At 42.3% G+C, this 23,091-nt stretch overlaps 1 protein-coding gene across 5 annotated transcripts in view; it reads left to right on the top strand.

Moving 5' to 3' along the window:
- The window catches only part of LOC127007921 (mitochondrial ribonuclease P protein 1 homolog), a 97,115-nt gene extending 77,575 nt beyond the window's left edge, over nucleotides 1-19,540 (top strand). For 2 of the 5 annotated variants that reach the window (XM_050879421.1, XM_050879432.1), the window contains one exon: nucleotides 19,323-19,540. In XM_050879421.1, coding sequence (XP_050735378.1) covers nucleotides 19,323-19,368 — 46 coding nt within the window. In that variant the 3' untranslated portion in view covers nucleotides 19,369-19,540. Of the gene's footprint in view, nucleotides 1-12,435; nucleotides 12,510-19,322 lie in introns of all 5 variants that reach the window. The other 3 variants (XR_007760710.1, XR_007760711.1, XM_050879439.1) reach the window with 3 other exon arrangements.
- Nucleotides 19,541-23,091: the final 3,551 nt, after the last annotated feature.

Below are 23,091 nucleotides of genomic sequence, written 5' to 3'. Positions count from 1 at the left end.
TGTGATGCCTTGTAAACTAGGTATGTTGTGTCTTTTATTTATTTCACTCCCTAGTTTATTCGCAGCTGATTCTTTGATAAGGGTACGGCCACTACCCGTGTCTACCACTGCTCTCATGATTTTACTGTTGATGGCCAAACTGATGATAGGTGAGGTGTGTCCCTGTGTTAGTCATGTTCGGCTGGCTGGTTGACCTGGACAATTTTTATTTCCACGCCAGCTTCCGCTCTTTTTGCTTTCAAAGCAAGTTCCACGTGCTGGTTTCCGCCAACACTCAAAAAATGCGCGTGTGACCGACAGTACGAGCTATACCGTTCTGATCATGGCTGACGGGTTGAGGTTTATAACTGTCCTACCTGTACAGTTAACCCGGCAGCGTCGATGGACCCATTTTTGGGCTCCTGCAAGTCGGTCCGCTGAAACAGCAGACCCCGTTTGAGGCTCGGCTCAAAATGCCTAATTCGAGCTAATTGTAGGCGGTGGTGGCATAGAGCAACCCACCTTGCATGCCCTGGGTCATTGTGGTGGGTGAGTAATATTGAGGTGGGCTTATTTGTCATAGGTGGTGCTGTAAGGTCATGGCAGACTGAATTAGCTATCCATACAGTAGTAACTTGTCAAATTCTCTAAAGTAGACAACAAGCGACTCGGCTAGATGCCACGTGTGACGAAACTGTTTATTTTGTAACAAACACCACCCAAAAAGAATGGAGTTTGAGTATAAGTAAATATTTTTAACGGCTTTATAGTTATGAGAGGATTGAGTACTCTGATGTGCGTTCCATGCTCTTTTCTTAGTCTCAAAATGCAGTGTAATGTTGACGTTTCTCGGCCACTTCTCGGCTTCCCCTTAGCCAAAGCTCACGGGTTAAGGGGGTACGGGACACCTGAGGTCAACTAACTAAACTATCGGGTACTGCGATGAAACTAAGTAGGCATCTATGTTGCCTACATTTTGTACGAGCCAGAACAATGTGTGTATACTTATATGTATACTTATACGTACATGTGTGCGTATACGTGTAGCGACACTAAAATTACACAGCACCATTAATACATAACCAATCACTTTCATTTTTTGGCTGTGAATAGTCTTTAGGTGTGCCTGGAGCCCTATGGAAAATATTCTGAAAGTTTCCCACATAGAAAGGCATAATGGTATTTCATTTATTATGTTCGTCGAACATCACGTAAAATCGTGTTTTTTTTGTCACTCTTTCCTCTTAACACTCCTATTTCCTTTACCCGATCAACAGTATCTAATCATAGGTCCCTAGCTACTTGTGCAATCAACATTCCCTGCACTTTTCACATAAATATGATTGATTTTAGATTTTCTGCGATTAAAAAAAGACAAAATTTATCCTTTAACTCGGTCCATTTAAACCCGCACCAGACATTTAAAATTTGCACTACAAGGAAAACATTGCTTGGGGTTTATTTCTAGATGGTATAAGAACGTTTTTAACCCAGTTTAGCAAAATGCAATGCCGATCGTGCTCCCACTCGAGCACTTCATTCACACATGGGTCATCAAAGAACAAGTGAGCTTTGCCTCCGGGGGCACGAAAAATCCTTACGTGTGCTCCGGGGTAGTTAAACTGTGTGGGAATTTGTCTGTGACCTACCAATGCTGTGCTCCACATGGTCTGTGATTAGTAAGCACTTATGGCAATAATGATGAGTATCCCACCGCTTATGCCACTAGTGTGTTGCCTTCAGCTTCGTTTCTATGTTTTTAAAATCTTCCTATCAAGTGTGCTTCCTAGCTGTTGGGGTGACGCAACACAAGGTTAAATTATTATGAAGTTTATTCACATTCTGTTGGTAATGGTAGTGAGCTTATTGAAGTTAAGTAACAATATTATTGACAACTCATTATTGTGTTGTAATGGTAGCGAGTGTTACTGAAGTTACTCAATACTGATTACAACTCATCATTCCAATTACCATGCAAGGGCATATTCATCACAGAACATGTCACAAATTTATATATATATATATATATATATATATATATATATATATATATATATATATATATATATATATATATATATATATATATATATATATATATATATATATATACACAGGTAACTCGATTTATGCGAGTTTGGTTTATGCGTTTTTTAAATAACACGGGATCCAAAATACAAATAAACGTTTGATTTACGTTTTTTTACTTATAAGCGATATTTTATGGAGTGGCCACCAGATGTCTCACGCAACTGGACTCACACGGCGCCGCGGCCACACAGCTGAGCTCAGTTCTTCCCGCGCGCCACTTGAACAACAATACAGTACCCACGCTGCCACACTACTGAACATTATAGGGGTGGGCAGGTCCCGGTACCAGTACCGGTACTAACGGTACCATCAATACAGTACAGTACCGGTACCAGACTGCTCGGTACCGGTACCAATACTAGCCAGTCGCTCATGGTGTCCCTCATTTCTTCCTCACACGAGTGAGGCTGAGACTGGGTGCCTGAGTGGATATCTTGGTGATATGGATATTCTCTCTCTCTCTCTCTCTCTCTCTCTCTCTCTCTACTGAATGAAGTGAATATTTATTTTTTGAAAGAAACCTACCTCTTGTTTGATTTACACTGTTTTTGATTTACGCGACCTCTTCAAGGACACAATACTGCTGTTAATCAAGTATATATATATATATATATATATATATATATATATATATATATATATATATATATATATATATATATATATATATATATATATATATATATAAGAAATGCCTCCCTACCACCGATATGTGTTCACATGGATAATCATGGGGCAGGGCAGTCGTGTGGGTTCAAGATACCAAGAGGGTGATCATGAATCTACATGAACAACAGGGTATACAAAAGACACTGGGAATTTCTCCCACTGTACCACAGATAGGTGTTCACTGAGTTGATCATGGGGGTAAGACATTCCTGCAGGGTTGAGATACCAAGGGCGATCATCATCCGCACAACCAAAGGAATATTTACATAATCTCACAACACACAACAAGAGGGCTATTAGCTCTTGTCAGTAGGGAACCTGGGTGGATGAGAGGTAGAGTCGGTGTGTGTTAATTTAACTCTGACAAGTACACTAATATTGTATTGAGATAACACACTAATGATACATACTGGTGGTTTTAGTTATAGCTATTTGGCTTGTTCCATTAGCTCAGAAGCAACTGGTTCTCCCTCTCACTTAATTCAGGTGAAAAATTCTGTCCCGTCACTCCTCCATGATAAGAACAAGAAAAAATGTAACTAATGCCCTGATTCAGCACCCTCGCCGTGGGTCATGATCATGCGAGTCTGGTTCAGCACTTGTTCGCCTGTTGGTCTGAATGTCTGTTCTGCGTCTTGCAATCACATGATTCAGTTAACACCTCAGCTATTTTAGGTTATTGATTTTTATGTTATCCCCCGCATTACAATTATAAGATGGGAAGTGAGATAATATGCAGAGGAGTGGAAGAAAAAGATTTGGGAGTGACTGTCTCAGAGAACATGTCACCGGACAAACTCTGAATTTGCTGAGGAACATAAAAACGACATTTGTGTATTTGAAGGAGGAGATGATGAAGAAAATAATAGTTACAATGATAAGGCCAAGGATGGAGTATGCAGCAGTGGTCTGGTCTCCTCACGAAAAGAAGAACAGAAGCTGGAAAGAGTGCAGAGAGTGGCAACTAAGATGGTACCGGAACTTAGAGATCAGACTTATGAGGAGAGACTCAATAGCATGGGACTCACAACCCTGGAGAAAAGTAGAGAAAGAGGAGACCTGATAGCGGTGTGCAGGGTGGCGAGTGGGGTGGAGCACTTGGACAGAGAGGACCTGTGTGTGTGGAACGAGAGAGAAATGAGAGGACATGGAAAGAAGTTGAGGGCGACCACATGTAGGTGAGATGTGAAAAAGTTTAGCTTCCCAAACAGAAGCATTGAGCTGTGGAATGGACTGGAGGAGGAGGTGGTTTGTGCAAGAAACATTCATGATTTTAAGGAAAAGTTGGATAAGAGTGGATATGGAGACGGGACAGCGCGAGCGTAGCTCTTTTCCCGTATGTCACAACCATAGCTGGGCGTTATCGCGATCCCTACTGCGCATGCATGGCCCGGGTGCCCGGTGTTGTATGAAAAAACTTCGGGGTATGAAATATCTTCGGTGAAGAGATTTCATACTTAGATCATCAACATTAAAACACTTGGTTATTTTTTTATGTTACTCAAAAATCAATATATCAAAGAGAAAAATCATTTAACTTTGCCCAAAAAATGATTATTCACTGCCTCAAGTTTGATATTCCATATTCGTTTGTGTGCATGCTATGGTATTGAAGGCACCCGGTGTTGTGTTATTTGGTGTCCCATCGTCAAAAGCTGGCGCTTTTGCTTACAAACACTGGTCTTTCGTGAACTACGCATGTTCAGACCAGTAAGCGTAACCCTGTACAGTCTCACAAAGCTTTTTAACACATTAAGAGTAGTTGCCAAAATGCTGAATCAGACACACAGTACCACCATCCTCGCTGTTTCTAGAACAGCACTCTACATATAAATACAACTCATACAGAGTGTCAGTCTAGAAACAGCGGGGATGGTAGTAGTGGTACTGTATGTCTGATTCAGCCTTCCAGCAACTCTTTATTACAGTTAAAAAGCTTTGTGAGACTGTACAGGTCTACGCTTGCTGGTCTGAGCATGCGCAGTTCACGAGTTGACGATGGGACACAAAATAACACCAACAAGGTTCAGGCGTTTAGTATTACCGTCCATATGTACATGTCAACGTGTGGTTTTCAGGTTTTGTAAGTTTTCTAAAATACAGATAATGAAAATTTGAATTCATCTATGTTTTTTATTTGAAATATCAATATAGTATCGTTTTCACCTATCGGACTTATCGCTAGCTAGTATCAAAATTGTGGATTTATATCGGGTATCGGTTATCGCCTATATTTGTGTCTCCAGTGAACAAATATCGGTTATCACCGATAAGGTTTTCCATTATCAGTTATCGATTATCGGGAATAAGGTTTTCTGTTATCGTGCCCAGCTATGGTCACAACTAGGTAAATACATACACACACACACACACTACTTCCTCAAAAATAATCAAAATTAGTTATGACTAATCGACACACAGCCTCGGAGTCCCCATCTGGGGGTTGACCACAAATGCCCCCAGAGTGGACTCCACTTTCGGCTCTCAACCTGAGAGGTGTCTTGATACCTCCTCAGACTTTTTTCTTTATTAACTTCTGCAACCTCATAGTCTTCATTCCAGTTTCCATCTGTGGATCACCATCTCTCCTCCTCTAAACCTCACCTTCTTTTCCACACCGAAACACAGGTCTCTGAGGTTACTGACTGTAATCTCTACTCTGATCCCTCCTACTACCATTATCCTAAATTTCAATCCAAAGCTGGATGTTGCGTCTACATTGCAACGGCATTACTTGCTCTCACGCCCACGACATCGGCTCCTTTGAATTTTCCATCATCTTCCTAAATCAACATCTGGAGTCCTGAAGAAACACTGAAGGACATTTAGATCTCGTGCGCACCTATAGAGGATGATGTCTCCCTCTTGCCATACAAACAATGGAAAAGGAGTGTTCGAGGGCAACAGGAGACTCTTACAGTAGCCTCGGATTTTCAGCTATTTCTCTTGAACCTGTGTTTTATCCTCGATAAATTTCAATTAATTGAGCAGTCTTTTCGCTGTTGGTGTTCTGTGTCTGCAACAACTTATTGCCTACAAAGTTGTACTTAATGTTGCCGACTTGTTGTGTCGCAGGTGTGGACGCACCTTAAGACTTCATTGTCATTAATACTAAATACATCTGTGTTGTTTATCTCTCACCTAACAACCAACTATGTAAAATTCTTTGACTATTTGAACTCCACAGCAGAGCACATCTTGACCCACTTTCCCTTCACTGAAATCTCCATCCTAGGAGATTTCAATGTTCACCACCAGCTTTGGCTTTCATCCTCTTTCACTGACCAGCCTGGTGAACAAGCCTACAACTTCTACAACTCCTCATGATCTAGAGCAGTTGGTTCAGCACCCTACATGTATTCCTGACCGCCTTGGAGACACGCCCAACATTCTAGACCTCTTCCTTACCTCTAATCCTTTAGCTTACTTTGTTAAACTTCTTCCAAGACAGAGGCCCCTTTGTGTGTGCCCAGTGCATCACTGAGGTGGTTGTCTCTGGAATGGAAGCACACATTCCACATACTTTCTCTACTCATGCTAAAATGCCTTGGTTCAGTAACACTTGTTCTCGCGCTATCAAAGATAGAGAGGCAGCTCATAAAAGGTACCAGAGCCTTTGCACTCCTGCTTATCATGACCTCTGCATTTCTGCCTGGAATCATGCCAAATCTATTCTTCGACTTGACAAAAACATTTTCATCAACAGTAAATGGCAACACCTTGCTTTTTCTAATTCTTCCAGAGACTTGTGGCACCTAGCCAAAAATATCTCCTCCAATTTCACTTCTTCCTCTTTCCCTCCTCTCCTTAGTCCTGACAGCAGCACCACCGTCTCATCTATCTCTAAGGCTGAACTCTTCTCTCAAACTTTCTCTAAAAACTCCATTTTGGACGATTCTGGGCATATTCCTCCTACTCATCCCCCCTCTGTCTCCACTATGCCTGCTATTAAGATTCTTTAGAATGATGCTTTCTTTGCCCTCTCTGGCCTCAACTATCAGATGGTTTATGGGCCTGATGGAGTGCCTCCTATTGTCCTTAAAAACTGTGCTTCCGTGCTGACACCCTGCCTGGTCAAACTCTTTCATCTCTGCCTGTCAACATCTACCTTTCCTTCCTGTTAGAAGTTTGCCTCCACACAGCCTGTATCTATATATATATATATATATATATATATATATATATATATATATATATATATATATATATATATATATATATATATATATATATATATATATATATATATATATATATATATATATATATATATATATATATATATATATATATATATATATATATATATATATATATATATATATATATATATATATATATATATATATATATATATATATATATATATATATATATATATATATAATTTATATATATATATATATATTTTTTTATATATATAAATATATATTTTTAAAACATATACGCGTAGGTCGGATATGGTGCACATAACTGAGGGTTTATATTCAAAAGCTTGCCCACCCCTAAATAAATGTTGAGTAGCGTATCACCGAGATATCCAGTCAGTCACTCAGTTTGAGCCTCACGTACTCGTGTGAGGAAGAAATGAGGGACACCATTAGCGACTGGCTAGTATTGGTACTGGTACCGAGCAGTCTGGTACCGGTACTGTACCGTATAGCTGGTACCGTTAGTACCGGTACTGGTACCGGTACCTGCCCACCCCTAGTGTTAAGTAGCGTGGCAGCATGGGTACTGTATTGTTGTTCAAGTGGCGCACGGGAAGAACTGAGCTCAGCTGTGTGGCCGGGCGCCGTGTGAGTCCAGTTGCGTGAGACATCTGGTGGCCACTCCATAAAATATCGCGTATAAGTGAAAAAACATGTAAATTAAACATTTATTTGGATTTTGGACCCCGCGTTATTTAAAAAACGCATAAGCCAAACTCGGGTAATTCGACTAACCTGTGTATATATATATATATATATATATATATATATATATATATATATATATATATATATATATATATATATATATATATATATATATATATATATATATATATATATATATATATATATAGGTCAGGTGTACAAGCATTAATTACCCCATTAGGAGCGAATCTTAACATCCACATCCTTGGGGCAATGGTGGGTGTTGATCAGAGCCCCACAACGCCCCGACAATTTTTCTTACGTTAAGTCACTAATTATCGTTTGCAAGAGACGCCACAACACCCACGCATTCACCGTGGATGGGGAAAGGCTTGCCTACACTGGCGTTAGCATAGACAATGTAATATTGCAGAAAACAAGGTAATGTGGGCGTATGAACGTGAGCTTAAGTAGCTCAGTTTGTGAGACAATAAGGATATATATTCTCAGGGCGAGTGGGGCGGGGTGGCGGCAATGCGGCTGAAATGTAACCCATAACATATTTTTCTTTTTTATGGCTATAACATATTGTCCCTGCACTCGTTTCATATATATATATATACGTATGCACGGGCGTGGAAGGCTGTCGTGGGCTTACGGGCGTGATCTTAAGTAGCTTCGTTTGTGCTGATGATATGTTAAATGCGGTAGGCAAAAGTTGGGTTTTCGGGTCCGTAGACTTAACCTGCACCATATCCAGGTTTTTCCCATATCCGGGATCCACCGTGGCTCTATTAACCCAGATACCAGAGGGTTTACTGTATATCCTTAACCCTTAGATTTGGGCGATCGTTTATATAAGTGCGCTACCACACGCCCCACCTGTACGGGAATCATATATATAATCATCACACTCTACGCTCCCTACGTTTCAAATATACCGCCAGTTCTTGACTCAGAAGAATGGTGGAGGCATCTGGCATCCGTACACACTCATTCATCTCAGCGCGTGCCCTGCCGAAGGCCACAGATAATTTTCCAATTTTGTTCGGAATACATCTGTCATGTCTCGTGACGCGTCAAGCAGTTCCTCTGCTCCGGGCGGAAGTAGAGTGCAGGCGAATCAAAGTGACAGTGACTCTGATGACTGCTATGGTAGTGACATTGACAGTGATACTATAGTCTGTTCACTTAAGCTAGATTCCTGGCGCCTAAGTAGATTTATTAGTGCAGTTGATTGGCTGCTTGCCTCCTCTAACACTCATAAGTCGGACTCACATCTTGGCATGCTGAGTGAGACATGTTTTTTATTATAATGCCATAGCTCAACTCATATACAAGCTAGCAGTTTCGGTTGACTCCTTAGCTGGTCCCTGAGCAGATTGGTAATGGCTTGCTGCAGCTGCTGCGCTGCTCTCCCTTCTTGCTCATGTCGGACCACATCTTGCATGCTGGAGTGAGACATGTTTCTTTATTATATGCCATAGCTCAACTCATATACAAGCTAGCCAGTTTCGGTTGACTCCATCAGACTCAGCAGTGACTGTAGAATCAAGATGTATTGTAAAAACTCAACAAAACAAAAAAGAAAATGGTATTACGATGATTTGAACTGTGAAGATGTTAAAAAAATGTTTATAACACATTTTACTTATGCTTACTGTTTTTAACAGTTGTTCATTGACTGCAGAAATATATTATTACATTATTTATAGCAACATTTCACTCGCCCCAACCATCACGGCGCTCGAGACACCCTGTATGATGATGTTAAAAAAAAAAATGAGTGTTGCGCGCACCATGATGGTTGGGGCGAGTGACATGTTGCTATAAACAACTCTGTGTTTTCAATATGTGGAGCTTCATCTGCATTCTGATCACACTATCGTGTTCATGAGAGATTTCCCTACGTCATGTAATAATATATTTCTGCAGTCAATAAACAACTGTTTAAAATAGTGAGCATAATTAAAACATGTTATAAACATTTTTTTAACATCTTTGAACAGACTATAGTGACAGTGACTGGCTGTCCGATTTTGGAGACATTAGTCATCGGAGCAGTGATAGTGATGTACAGTAAACCCTCGATATAATGGACTAATCAGGGGGAACCTCAGTCTGTTAATGCCGAAAGTCCGTTATAAGCGGCAAAAATAAAAGAAAAATAAATAAAAACGTAAAATAATACAGACAAACCTCATAACCATAGGTATTTATATATATATTTTACTGTGTATGTTGTGTGCACGCTGTCTGTATAACCACACATCACACTTGGCGGTGGACTGCGAGGCACTGAGGCTGCCAGAGGTTGGCAGTGGGGCCATGTGGTGGGTGGCCGGGGCTGTATTGTGACGGGTATGAGTAAAATTTTACAAGTGCGCCAATCCCACACTTTCAGACGAAACTTTTTAGGGGTAGTTTTCTGTGTGTTATGAAATAATTTGTTCACTATTTCTGTCACAAATCATTAAATGATTGGCTGTTCAATGCCTGTGCTACACCCGCAGCTGCAGCCACAAAATAACTTGCAGAGAGAGATGTTCAACTTGCTTACAGTTTCTACATTTCACTCACCGCTCACAGTGATCACAGGTGGAAAAACTAGAGCAAAACCAGGCAAATTAATGTTTTCCTGCTGTGTATTCCCCCAGTGCGCATGCGTGGTGGACAGCAGAGCAATTTATTTCTGCGAGGAGATATATCTCACAACACCGGCTGGCACCGCCGCCATATCCCATCATCCGCTGCGTGTTTCCGCCGCCCCACACCCAACACTGCCCTGTGTTGCGTATTTCCTCGCCCCACACCACGGGCTGAATAAATTTACTAAAACATAATGTAACCCAACCTACCTAACTGGGGGCTTAGCCTCCCTCGACCCCCTTAATTTGTGTCAGTACCGACACTCACAAACACCTGCTGGCTATTTTCCATTACATTTACATCCTTCTGGATTGATGCATAGACTTTCTTCTGGTAAAAATACGTTCTTCATTTGAATGTAGACCACGAAGAGGAAAATATCTCTTGAGGTGGGCTGAAAAAGACTACGGTAACCGAAGGATGGGACAGCAGATAAAGGGAGGAGGCTCAGGGGGCCAGCATAAGCTATTGTAGATACTGGAAGCAGGTGGTTCAAAACCTATTCTTGGTGGGTCTCTGTGGATTTCTGACCCTCTGACCTTGTCCGTTACAAGCGGGTCCATTATATCGAGGGCTTACTGCATATACACCGCCTGCCTCGCAGCCTCTCCCTACCCCTGCCCCGAGTACTTCAAGACAGAGGCGTGACCATGTTTCCTCATGATCTAGGATTACTGCAACAAGAGGGCGTGCAAGAGCTAGTGCTGCTGCTAGTGACGGAAACTTCAGTGGACCAGTGGTGATCTTTTTATACCAAGTGTGCCTCAGTTTGACAGTGTTCAGGTGGGAATCACAGATAATTTCCCAGAAGTGCAACAAGAATGTGACTATTTTCTTGCATATATGGATAATGATTTACTGGATCTAATTGTCAAGGAAACAAACAGAAACTTTGCACAGCGTGGCGAGCACGTGGGGTTGCGTGAGAGTGAGTGGGGTGCTTCCATGCGACGTGTCACGGCCACGAGAAAATGCGCAATATTTTCAGCTGTCATAACTTTTATATTATTAATAGGAGAGAAGTTTTATTACACCACCATATATACTAGATGAATATAGTACAATTATTACAAAGAAGAAAGACACCATTTCCACCTCTTTTAAATGCCTTCATTTTCCCCATGCACAGCATCCAGAGAAATGTATCGCCGCCTGTACTCTAAGGGTTAACCGGAAGATTCTTAAGCATCCATTCATTTCTGACCTTTTCTCTGATCACCTGTACAGACTCTGAAAGGGCTGTTCTACTGGTGATCTTCTTGCCTTCCTAACTGACTCCTGGTCATCCTCTCCTAGCCATTTCAGTGAAACTTTTATTGCTGCAATAAACATATCGAAAGCTTGTGACAGAGTCTGGCACAAATCTTTGCTTTCCAAACTACCCTCCTACAGATTCTATCCCTCTCTCTGTACTTTCATCTCCAGTTTCCTTTCTGACCGATCTATCTCTGCTGTGGTAGACAGTCGCCAATTGTCCCTTAAGGCGAGAGTCCGGGTAGGAGCAGTGTTGCTGTACCTCTGGTAAATATGCATGAATCACTCTGATTTTTATGCTATGAAGTATTGACAACATGTACATCAATTTTAGACATTCAGCCCCATTCTAGCCCCCAGCCCCGCCACCCCCCAACAGCCCTTCCGAAACTTACGATTGCTGTTCTGGTGTTATTATTGGCCCCACAACTCTCATTTTCTTATGGCTAAGACACGTTGTGATGTGCATTGTTTCTCCGTCGTTAGATTTTTTTTTACCAAGAAGATTTTAATACAAAATGACAGCTCACATATATAAAAAATGTAGTGACGGACTTCGGATGAAAAAACATTCCTTTGCCATTTTGTTTTTGTTTCATTGAAATCAAGCTAAAACTGGCTCCAAAATAGATTTCAGAAGGGGAATAACTTACATTTTGAGATACGGGCCGATAAAGTTTATCGATCGATCTCACACCTGTTATATCATACTAGGAAGTGTTTTCAGGTATACTATATGTCTTATTATGATTATCTACAATCTGATAATACAATTGGATGTATTTCTAGGCATATCAGGCTCCTAGTCCCTCCTGCCCTTCCTAAAGGCAAGGTATTATCTCGTCAAGCGAGGGGTATCAGAGTGCAGGAGCATGAGGCGGTGGTGGTGTCAGGTTCAACACATTGTCTTTTTGGTTCTTTGCTCTTCTTCCAGGCGTCCCTCCTCTGCTTGATCTATTTAGACACCCGTCCCATGGCTGACAGCAGGCAAAAAGCAGGATACAGTGGGTAAGTAACGTGCGGTGTAGCAGTGTAGTGACCCATAACACACACCATTTTCTTTCTCATTTCATCCTCCTTCATTTCTTCAGTCAGCCCTGTAACTCACCTGGTCCTCTTCTCTTCTTTCACTCTCGCAACGCACTGATATCTTGTTCTTCACATTCATCACATTGTGGTCACTACATCATAAACACCTTTACTTTATCATCAATAATATTATAGTAAAGCCACTTACATGCATAGCTTCACCAAACCATCAACATTGTAAATATTTCTGCATATGAACTTTTGTAAATAATATTCACAATCTGTAAAAACATTTATGTACCTGCAAATAAACTTCTTCGTCAATGGAGTCACCACCAGGTTATGAGTTGTATCTCTGAACCTACTCAGGCGGCTTTAACGGACCCACACGGCGTTATGGCAAACTTAATAACCCATATGGAAAAATACATATGGCCGGTCACAGCCCAAAATCCCCCTACCAGCAAAAAACAAAAAAAAAAAAATGGTCTGCTGGCAGGAAACACGTCATACTCGCGGCCAATCTCTTGCTTTGTTCTTCCACTGTCCACCTTAATCACTTTTTTTTTTTTTTTTTTTTTTTCCCAGCTGAGGAGACAGTTCAAAGGCATAAAGGAAAATATTAAAAAAAAAAAAGCCGGCTACTTACTGCTCCTGAATAGAGGTCAAAGGAGTGGCCAAAAAGAGAGGTCAATTTCTGGAGGAGAGGTGTCTTGATACCACTCAGGACCTGTGCTATGGTCATCATCGGGTTCTTATGGGGTTCAGGCTTCGATGACGCTGCGTGCAGCATGATGGCGGTGCAACGGTGAGGCAGAAAACATCAAATACTCGCAGTCACCACGAGACGAGGAGAGGCGATCGGGTTATGGCGCGAAACGATGTGTTGTGTGCATTGGCAGTGTTCTTCACTGGCGGCAGAGGGTGCGCGGGTGGTAGACAGCTGTAGCGCGCCAGCGGACGCCATTTTGCTGCCAGAACAGCTAGTAAACGTCCTCAGAAGATCAGCGGATGCCATTTTGCTGCCAGAACAGCTAGTAAACGTCCTCAGAAGATCAGCGGACGCCATTTTGCTGCCAGAACAGCTAGTAAACGTCCTCAGAAGATCAGCGGATGCCATTTTGCTGCCAGAACAGCTAGTAAACGTCCTCAGAAGATCAGCGGACGCCATTTTGCTGCCAGAACAGCTAGTAAACGTCCTCAGAAGATCAGCGGACACCATTTTGCTGCCAGAACAGCTAGTAAACGTCCTCAGAAGATCAGCGGACGCCATTTTGCTGCCAGAACAGCTAGTAAACGTCCTCAGAAGATCAGCGGACGCCATTTTGCTGCCAGAACAGCTAGTAAACGTCCTCAGAAACACCATTTTGCTTTTTTGCTGCCAGAACAGCTGATCAAACCTCCAGAAGATGCGGACACCATTTTGCTGCCAGAACAGCTAGTAAACGTCGCTGCCAGAACAGCTAGTAAACGTCCTCAGAAGATCAGCGGACACCATTTTGCTGCCAGAACAGCTAGTAAACGCCCTCAGAAGATCAGCGGACGCCATTTTGCTGCCAGAACAGCTAGTAAACGTCCTCAGAAGATCAGCGGACACCATTTTGCTGCCAGAACAGCTAGTAAACGTCCTCAGAAGAACAGCGGACACCATTTTGCTGCCAGAACAGCTAGTAAACGTCTTCAGAAGATCAGCGGACGCCATTTTGCTGCCAGTGAGACGCTGTTACCATAGCGGCGAGGTGCGCAAATGGTGGGATGATGGCCGTAAATTAAGGCCGCGCAAATGGTGAGGTTCTACTGTACACTGAATTCTGAAGGATTTAATTTGTCGCACTTTATTGCTGCCATCCATGCCTTCCCTATGTGGGCATTGTTTGGAAAGCGATGACCACCCCTGTTGTTGCAGAGAGGCACACACCAATGGGAGCCTACAGGTGACATGATGCTGGCGGCTTCCTCTTCTTCCTCTGACCCTCTTTGTGTGCCTGCAACAGTAATGTAACCACAAGAACAATAACAATATATGAACTCTTTCATGCTCCCATATCCTCAACTTTTCCAACATCCACTTGGCTCTGCTTCTAGAACACGAACGTCTTCAATTTATGTCTTCTATTTACTGTTCAGTATCATCCCAAATACTCGTGCCATGATGTTAACTACTGCTTCATCTGTATACTACTATATCTTCCTTAGGTTTCCCTCCTTTGTGGATAAATGTTATCCTACTTCTTCACTTTGTGGCACGTCTTCCTACATAAAAGAAGCCCTCCAAAAAACACCCAAAATGCCTCATAATACCCTAAAGTGCCCCAAAGAATTGAAAATGTCTTTTTACCCCAATGAAAAGCAAATACAGCACTGTCTTTTTACCCCAAAGTACCACAGAAGACCCACAGGATCCCTCAAAATACTGTATTACTATGGCAGAAGTCAGAATACGTTTCTTCCACAAAGACAATTAAGGTTTCTGTGATAAATGTACCCAAAATACACGTCTAATAACACATATATTATGCATCCTGCATAAAATCTTAACATATTTTAGAAATTATCCATTACCTACTTTCCTATGTTCCTGCTGTATTCCTCTTCCTCCACAGTGCCTGACTCCACTCTTCCTGGCCCTTCTCCTGCACCTTGTTGTTCACCCTATGCTTCAAATCTTTCTCACTGTGCCACAGCATCATCACCTGAGGTTGTGAAGCCCTCCAGCCCACACTTCCTCTCCCACCTAATGCTTGCCCTGACCCACTTACTCCCCTGCCCTGACCACTCATATACCCTATGAGCCCACCTAGTCTCATCCATCTTCCACAACCTCACCTTGTACCTCAGTACAGCCTTTCCTGTTTTTTCATCAAAGGTGCTCCACCCAGCCTCGCCCTCACTGCCTCTACAGCCACATAGCTATTTACTCTCAAAGCCAGTCTTCCTACTCTGTTCTGTACCACCTCTAGCTTATCCAACTCCTTTGCTGTCCACCCCATACATTCAAGCCCATACATGAGGCTTGGTACAGCTATACCCTTCCCTCACTCCCTCTGTCACTTAGCGGGAGCTTCTTCGCGTGCTGCCTCTCCCCGCGTCCAGCACGTAGCTCATAGTTCATTGCTCTTCCACCATCCTTTCAATTTAATTGTTTCTGCCTTCTACGTTAGTTATTCACTCCTGTGGTGTATCTGAAATCTATTGTACTTTAAAAGCAAAACCAAAAGTCACACGCCATATACACACCTGTTGATGTTGCTTAGGGCTGCAGGGATTGGCCGGTGTTGTGGCAGCGAGGACTCCTCATGGCATGACGGCGACAACAAAGTGACCTAGTGTCACGTCCTGACATTGTGACGTTCTGTGGAGTTGCTAAGCGCCATTCTGTTTCTTGGCCAAATTTTCGTCGAAAGAGACACGGACACACCCAATGCAGGTACTCAGGAAATGCAGCAATGCAAGCAGAAATATTTTCGAAGCCTTTTTCTGCTTAAATTTGCATTACTTACATGCAAGGACGTGTTTTTTCCACCCGAGTTGTCAAGTACATTTTTTATACAAACAATATCAGTTTCTGTATTGATGTGTATTTATAGTTTGCCAAGAATGAACGCAGGGGATTTACGGTAATTAAGAGATATTTTCAGGGAAAATCTCGGTTGGTCGTCCGACAGTAGAGACATCTGGTGACATGAGCTTTAAAAGTCGCCCATTTTACCTAAAACCTTTGGAAGCATACTCATAAAGGGTTTGCCATGACCCACGAACAATTTTTTTTTCGGCTTGCTACCTGGACGCTCGCCTTAAACCTATCAACAGTGGTGTCCCACAGGGCTCTGTCTTATCCCTAACTCTCTTTCCATTGTTCATTGATGATCTTTCCAAAACAAACTGTCCTATCCATTCTTATGCCAATGACTCTACTCTGCATTACTCAACATCTTTTGATAGAAGATCCTCCCAACAGGAACTACATGATTCCAAGCTGGAGGCCACAGAATGCTTAACCTCAGACCTTACTATCATTTCTGATTGACGCAAGAATTTGGTGTCCTTCAGCGCCTCTAAAACTCTATTCCTCCACCTGTCCACTCGACACAACCTTCCAGACACCTATCCCCTATTCCTCGGCAACACTCAGCAGTCACCTTCTTCAAGACTAAACATCCTTGGTCTATCCTTAACTCAAAATCTCAACTGGAAACTCCATACAGTATCTCCTCTCTCACAGAATCAGCTTCCTCAAGGTTGGGCATTTTGTATCATCTCTGCCAGTTCTTTTCCCCCTCCCAGATGCTATCCATATATAGGGGCCTTGTCCACCCTCATATGGAGTATACATCTCACGTGTGGGGGGCTCCACTCACACAGCTCTCTTGGACAGAGTGGAGACAAATGCTCTCTGTCTCACTAACTCCCCTCCTCTTACTGATAGTCTTCTACCTCTTAAATTCTGCTGCCATGTTGCCTTTCTTTCTATCTTCTATCAATATTTTCATGCTTACTGCTCTTCTGAACTGGCTAACTTCATGCCTCTCACCCTTCAGTGGCCTCGCTGCACTTGACTTTCTCCTCTAGCTCACCCCTATACTGTCCAAATCCATTATGTATGAGTTAACCAGTATCTTCATTCTTTCATCCCTTTCACTGGTAAACTCTGGAACAATCTTCCTTTGACTGTATTTCCTCCTGCCTACGACTTGAACTCTTTCAAGAGGAAAGTATTGAGACATCTCTCCTCCCGAAATTGACCTTTCTTTGGCCACTCCTCTAAACTCATTTTTACAGGGGCAGTGATTAGCAGGCTTTTTTTCTCATTATTATTATTATTATTATTATTATTATTATTATTATTATTATTATTATTATTATTATTATTTTTTTTTTTTTTTTTTTTTTTTTTTTTTTGCCCTTGAGCTGCTTCCTTTATTGTGAAAAAAAGGGGAGGGGAAGGAAAGAAAGGTAGATGTTGAAAGGCAGATACAAAAGAGTTTGACCAGGCAGGGTGTCAGCATGGAAGCAGTTTTTAAGGGCAGTAGGAGGTCCATGAGCCTTCAGAGGGTTGAGGCCAGAGAGGCATGGAAAACATTGTTTTAAGAATTTTGATAACAGGCTAGTGGAGTATGAGGGGAGATGAGTAGGAGGAATATGCCCTGAATTGTCCAGAGTGGAATTTTCAGAGAATGTTTAAGCAAAGAGTTCAGCTTCAGAGACAGATGTGACATCAGTGTGTCCATCAGGATTAAGGAGAGGCTGGAAAGCTGAATAAGTACAATTGGTGGAGATATTTATGATCTGATGCCAGAAGTCTTAAATAATTAGAGTTAGCAAGATTTTTTTGAATTTATAATGATGATAAAAACGGTTTTGGTAAGTTAACACTTAAAGCGCGGGCTAGATTTTGCCGCGCCTGGCCTGCCATGCAGGCATATTCACTCAAAAACACACCTCACCTCAACCTCAAGTATCTTCTCTCTTACTGAGCTAACGTTGCTGAATGAGGTATCATTGTAAAGTCCTTTTCCTTAGCTGTCCTTTGACGTTAATTTGAACACCATATAAGCATTGGTAGAACGAGTACAGTTATGAAGTAGGAACTATGAAAACATATTATTATAGACAGATACCCACCTCTATTGTTCTTATTTTCTATTATTTAGCAATAAAAAGCATCACTTTTTTACAGCTTCTGTGTACCATACCCATATAAAGCTCAAAAACGTCATGTTTACTGTACTTGACGACAAACTAATCAAATCTGGCGGCGCGTTCATTAAAAAAATGCCATGTCCACTATCGTGGACACCGGCGCCACGAGCCCACACTCCGGCTGTCCACTATTGTGGACACCCGCGCTTTAAGGGTTAATTTCCTGGCAGAAATGTAAATATCTTGATTAGCAGGTGTGTGAAGGCTCTGCTCCTATCTTTGATAGCACAAGAACAAGCATGATTGAACTAGGGCTTTTTAGCATGGGGAGTGAAATGTGTGCCTCCATCCCGGAGACCATCACCTCTGCAATGCACTGGCCACACGCCACAGTAAACACAAACACTAAATAGTTGTCACCCTCTTTCTAATTGTCTGAGTAGTGTATTTGTGCTGTGGAAGGAGGATATTTGAGGCGTCTAGAGCTCGAGGGGCGAACACGCCAATATGGAGGATTTTGAGTTTTCGCCGGTTTCCGCTCGATGGAAGCAAGCACTGTGCAACCCTCTGTGAACGTGAAAATGGGAAATTGGTCTCTATGGTCCAGTAGAAGGGTGATGAGAGTAGCGTGTTTTAACCTGTGTGCAGTGTATGAAGTGGGCTGTATCAGGGCTCTAAGGGCAAAGAGCACTAGTAAAACACTCATAAAACACCTAAATATGGAGAAAAAAAAATTTGAAACTTAAACTATATAGCTGTTAGTTACATCATGTTCTTTTAATTTTCCGAGTTTGGATTAAATCGGATAATAAACATGCATTAATAAAAAAACACCCTTACATATATATATATATTTTTTTCTTTTTAATAATTAACACAATTTCATATGAACACTGATTCCATTGAACTTGTCTGGCTGAAAGCTTTCTATTGATGTATGATGATATTGCTATGTGTGTTTTCATTATGGTTTTGCTATTCTTGACTTTGAAGGCCTGTGGCTCAAAACTAGGTAATAGTTGGCTTGTTCGCCCCTTGAGCACTAGACGCCTCATTTGTTTCCTTAGTGGGATTCACTTTTGTTTGAAAAGTTTAACTTTTCACTTCTTGTTTCCTTGTAACATCAAAATATTTGTTTTTCATTGTTTCCAGATATTTCTGTGGACCCTTGGTTCCACGGGCTGCATCAAGAAGCTAACACATTCATTCTTCCACAGGGACTTCAAGGACTGCTAGAGATCATCCTAGAGAAAAACTGTTCCTCTACCATGTATATAAAAAGAATGAAGCTAATGATGAAAACTGTTGTAACAGTAAGATTTATGTGATATTGTAACTGTTGATGATGATAAAATCTTGAATGATACTTATCACCTACTTTTCTTATTTCCCCCATTGTAACCATTCTACACACTGTGTTGTTCTTCCATTCAGTATTTTCATTAACCTGAACTTTTTATTTTCCGAAGCATTTACTCTTGCTTCTCCACCAGGGTGTAAATCCAAAGGGTTGGGAATTACAGGTTCTTGGTACCAGAGATGCACTGCTGGACTTTGTATAGCATGCCTAAGGTGTAGCTGAGCTTGACCACATCCTCATAAGTACTTGTTGGAGGATCCTTTATAACTGCAGAGTATTCTGAAGTGCTAAGTTCTTTTCACCTGATCTTATTGTTGCAACACTCAAGCTTCATGTCAGGTCAAGAAGAATCTCGAGATACAACAACACTGTGTTCCATCTCATGAGGTGGAAGGACCTGGCATGTGCTCAGGAGTATGCAGTGACAGTCTCATATTGGTTCACTGTTCTCATTGCTCTCAAGGACCCTGTAGAACTGTGGGATACCTTCAAACGTGAAACTCTTTAAGCTGCAAAGGAGTGCACTGGAAAACACCTAAGATCTCGGAGGGGATTTGCCTCAACTGAGGTGCTGCCAGGCTTGCTGGGACTAGAGCTCTCCTGAGGAGAAACAAAGAGAGGTATGTTGGGAATCTTGCCGAGGAGCTCAAGGCCCGCCTCAATGCAAATGACCTTCAACTAAGGGGACGCTCACAGTGTTTGTAGCTTGAGCAATTCAACAGATCCTGCCTGGAGGTACAGGGAGTCCTTGATTTGCACGATAGATGCATTCCAGACGGGACCGTGGAAAGTAAATTCCATGCAATGTAAGGATGATCACCCCCAGCACTGGAGTAAACTGTACATACACTATGTTAAAGGATGGGAGTTGATTGAGTAAACCTCGATCTCTTTGGAGTACTACCACATGCTGGAGAATCCGATGGGCGCTTGGGAGCCATGGTTAATTGGTGGTAAGTTGGTAACACACTGAACGAATGGGGAGAGAGACGCTACCACAGCCATGCATGGGTAAAGAATGAGCGGCACGGCCCGGGTGGCGGTAAACACAGCGGGTGGCGGGAAACACCCAGTGACGCCTGGTGGCTGCATTACTGAACTAAATCAGCCGCGCAAAACTTGATTTTCTTGAAATCATGTTGTTTTAAGAAATCTGTGTAATATGAGGAAAAAAAACTATTTTTTGACACCGTGCTATTTTGAATTTGTGCAATCTAAAGTCGTGCAAAGCAAGGACTCCCTTACTTAGGATGAGAAGGGGACCTTCATGGAGACTTGCCTGAAGGAACTCTCAGGTTTGGAAACGTAGGGTGGGCGAGGCACCGTACCCTCTGTTGTATGCCACCACTGATAGATTGATTGAATTCTTCATTTTCTTGAAGTTAGTCTGTGTCTTCAACAAAATGTCCACAATGGGTTTAACCCAGTAGCAGCGGGGATCATGTTTCTTACTGGTCCCTCTAAGCGAGAAAAGTGAGAGGAAATCATCACTCGCACAAACCATTTCATAATATATATCAAAGCATTTGTGATCAGTTTATGTATCATCTATTTAGGGGGGCTTATATCATGGCACAAATTTGGCCCGTTGCTGCCACACAGTAAAGCCACAAATTTGGCCCGTTGCTGCCACACAGTAAAGCCACAAATTTGGCCCGTTGCTGCCACACAGTAAAGCCACAAATTTGGCCCGTTGCTGCTACCAGGTAAATAAGATTTTTCTTGTGACATGCATTCTTGTCTGTCTGTTTACAATCATCAGCTGACCAGCAACTTAAAGTTATGATGATTTATATTATCCGTCTCATTTTTGTCACCTGATTGTTTGTAGAAAGAAGCATGTGCTGGACAAAGTGCAGTGAAAGTCCTGGGCAGGTACTGAATATTGGCGATTGCCAGACCTAGTATTATGAACATCTGTGACGGGGCATTTCCCGGACTGTAGTGATTTCTAGAGTTCCTTGATTGAGAGAGTTCTGACATAGGCGGCCCTGTGTATAAGGCTGCTGGGCAGCATCATTGGCCCTTCAAGCACCGCACCGACTTTGAACTGATCAAGGCAATAAAAACATAACTTTACCTATTTTGGAAGTGGATTCGGCTGCTTTTCAATGTAACAATGCCTTGCTGCCTAGCCTTCAGCTGTAGCAACATGCCACAGAGGGGATACAAAGTGTATAATTTGATTGCAAAGCCACTAAGAAGACAGACAGAGGTGTGCTAACAGTCAGTCGTCTTGGGAGGAAACCATCGGTTATGACATCAAGACTTTTTTTTTTTTTTTTTTTTTTTTTACATTGCGGCCTATTGCGCCGGTAGGCTTCTTCCCGGTGGATCCTGATGGTCGGCCCAAGGCTTTGTCCCGGTGGGTCCTGATGGTCGGCCCAGCCCGTTCTGGCACAGGCGAGTGTTTACAGTGGCACCATCTTGCATTGGCTCATGCTGCCCTCCCAGAGCTCATCTTTAATCCTAGAATCTAGAGTCCGGGTTGATAGGTGGTCTTCTGGACAGCATGTGGGTAGTTTTGAGCCACTCGGCGGTGGCTGAAAAATCCCAGCTTGGTGGCACCGGTCGGGGATTGAACTCGCGTCCTCTTGAACGCGGGGCCGTCTTGCTATCCATTCAGCCACTGCCTACCCTACTGCCATTGTGTGTGTCTTGCTGTCATAACCGCCCTCCCTTTGTACTGTGTATGGAAACCATTGTGAGAGAGGCACAGCTACAAGGACTGAAACAGTCGTTCACCTCAGGTCCAGACATGATGAGGGAAGCTGTGGCCCTTATGGCCAAAAGTATTGGCTGTGATCTCTCCCACAGGGCTCCAGCTGTTATAACAGACTCACAAGGGATATTTCAGTCTCATCAAGGCCACAGTCTAATAGACTGGACGTGTTACAAGAGTTTAATGAACAGAAGCTAGCTTTTGGTGAGCCATACCTGTCTTGGTAGAGCTCTAGAATCACACCCAACTCACTCTAAAAGTTAACACATTATTTGTTTAGATTGTATTTGCTAATCATCACTCTGGTAACCGTTTCCATTATTATTACTCGTTTATGAGATTTTAAAATGCGGAGAAATATTACTATTTCAGCGGTGATAGGTTAGGTTACTATTTGCTTATGTGTTAATATTTGCTTTGCCTATTCATTTTTACTGGTACCAATGTCAATGTTGGCTGTTGGCTCTTGCCGAGTGTGGACGTGTTTTCCCTCTCTCCTTCCCTCCCTTCCTCACTCGTCCCAGCACAAAGATAAGTGAATCTACACATGCACAACACTGATTTTATCTATAAACATTCTTTTTAACTTGTTTTTAGTTTTTTAATATTCTTAATCTAGGTTTTATTATTTATTTTACGTTATTTTTACGATTTTAATTGAAATAGCAATTACTTCAAACAGCCGGACGAGGCTGTTCCAGCTCACCAAGCGGCACAGTAAAGTCCGGCAGATCTTAAGTGGCGGCTCTGACGTAGACAGCCTGCTAGACCCTGTTGCCACGTTTAATTGACCTCGCACACCATGCCTCTCACACCCTTCTCTCTCTCTCTCTCTCTCT

The sequence above is a fragment of the Eriocheir sinensis genome, chromosome 4, assembly GCF_024679095.1.
Source record: "Eriocheir sinensis breed Jianghai 21 chromosome 4, ASM2467909v1, whole genome shotgun sequence".
In the NCBI taxonomy this organism is placed as follows: Eukaryota; Metazoa; Arthropoda; class Malacostraca; order Decapoda; family Varunidae; genus Eriocheir; species Eriocheir sinensis.
This window is presented reverse-complemented; position numbering and strand designations above follow the sequence as displayed.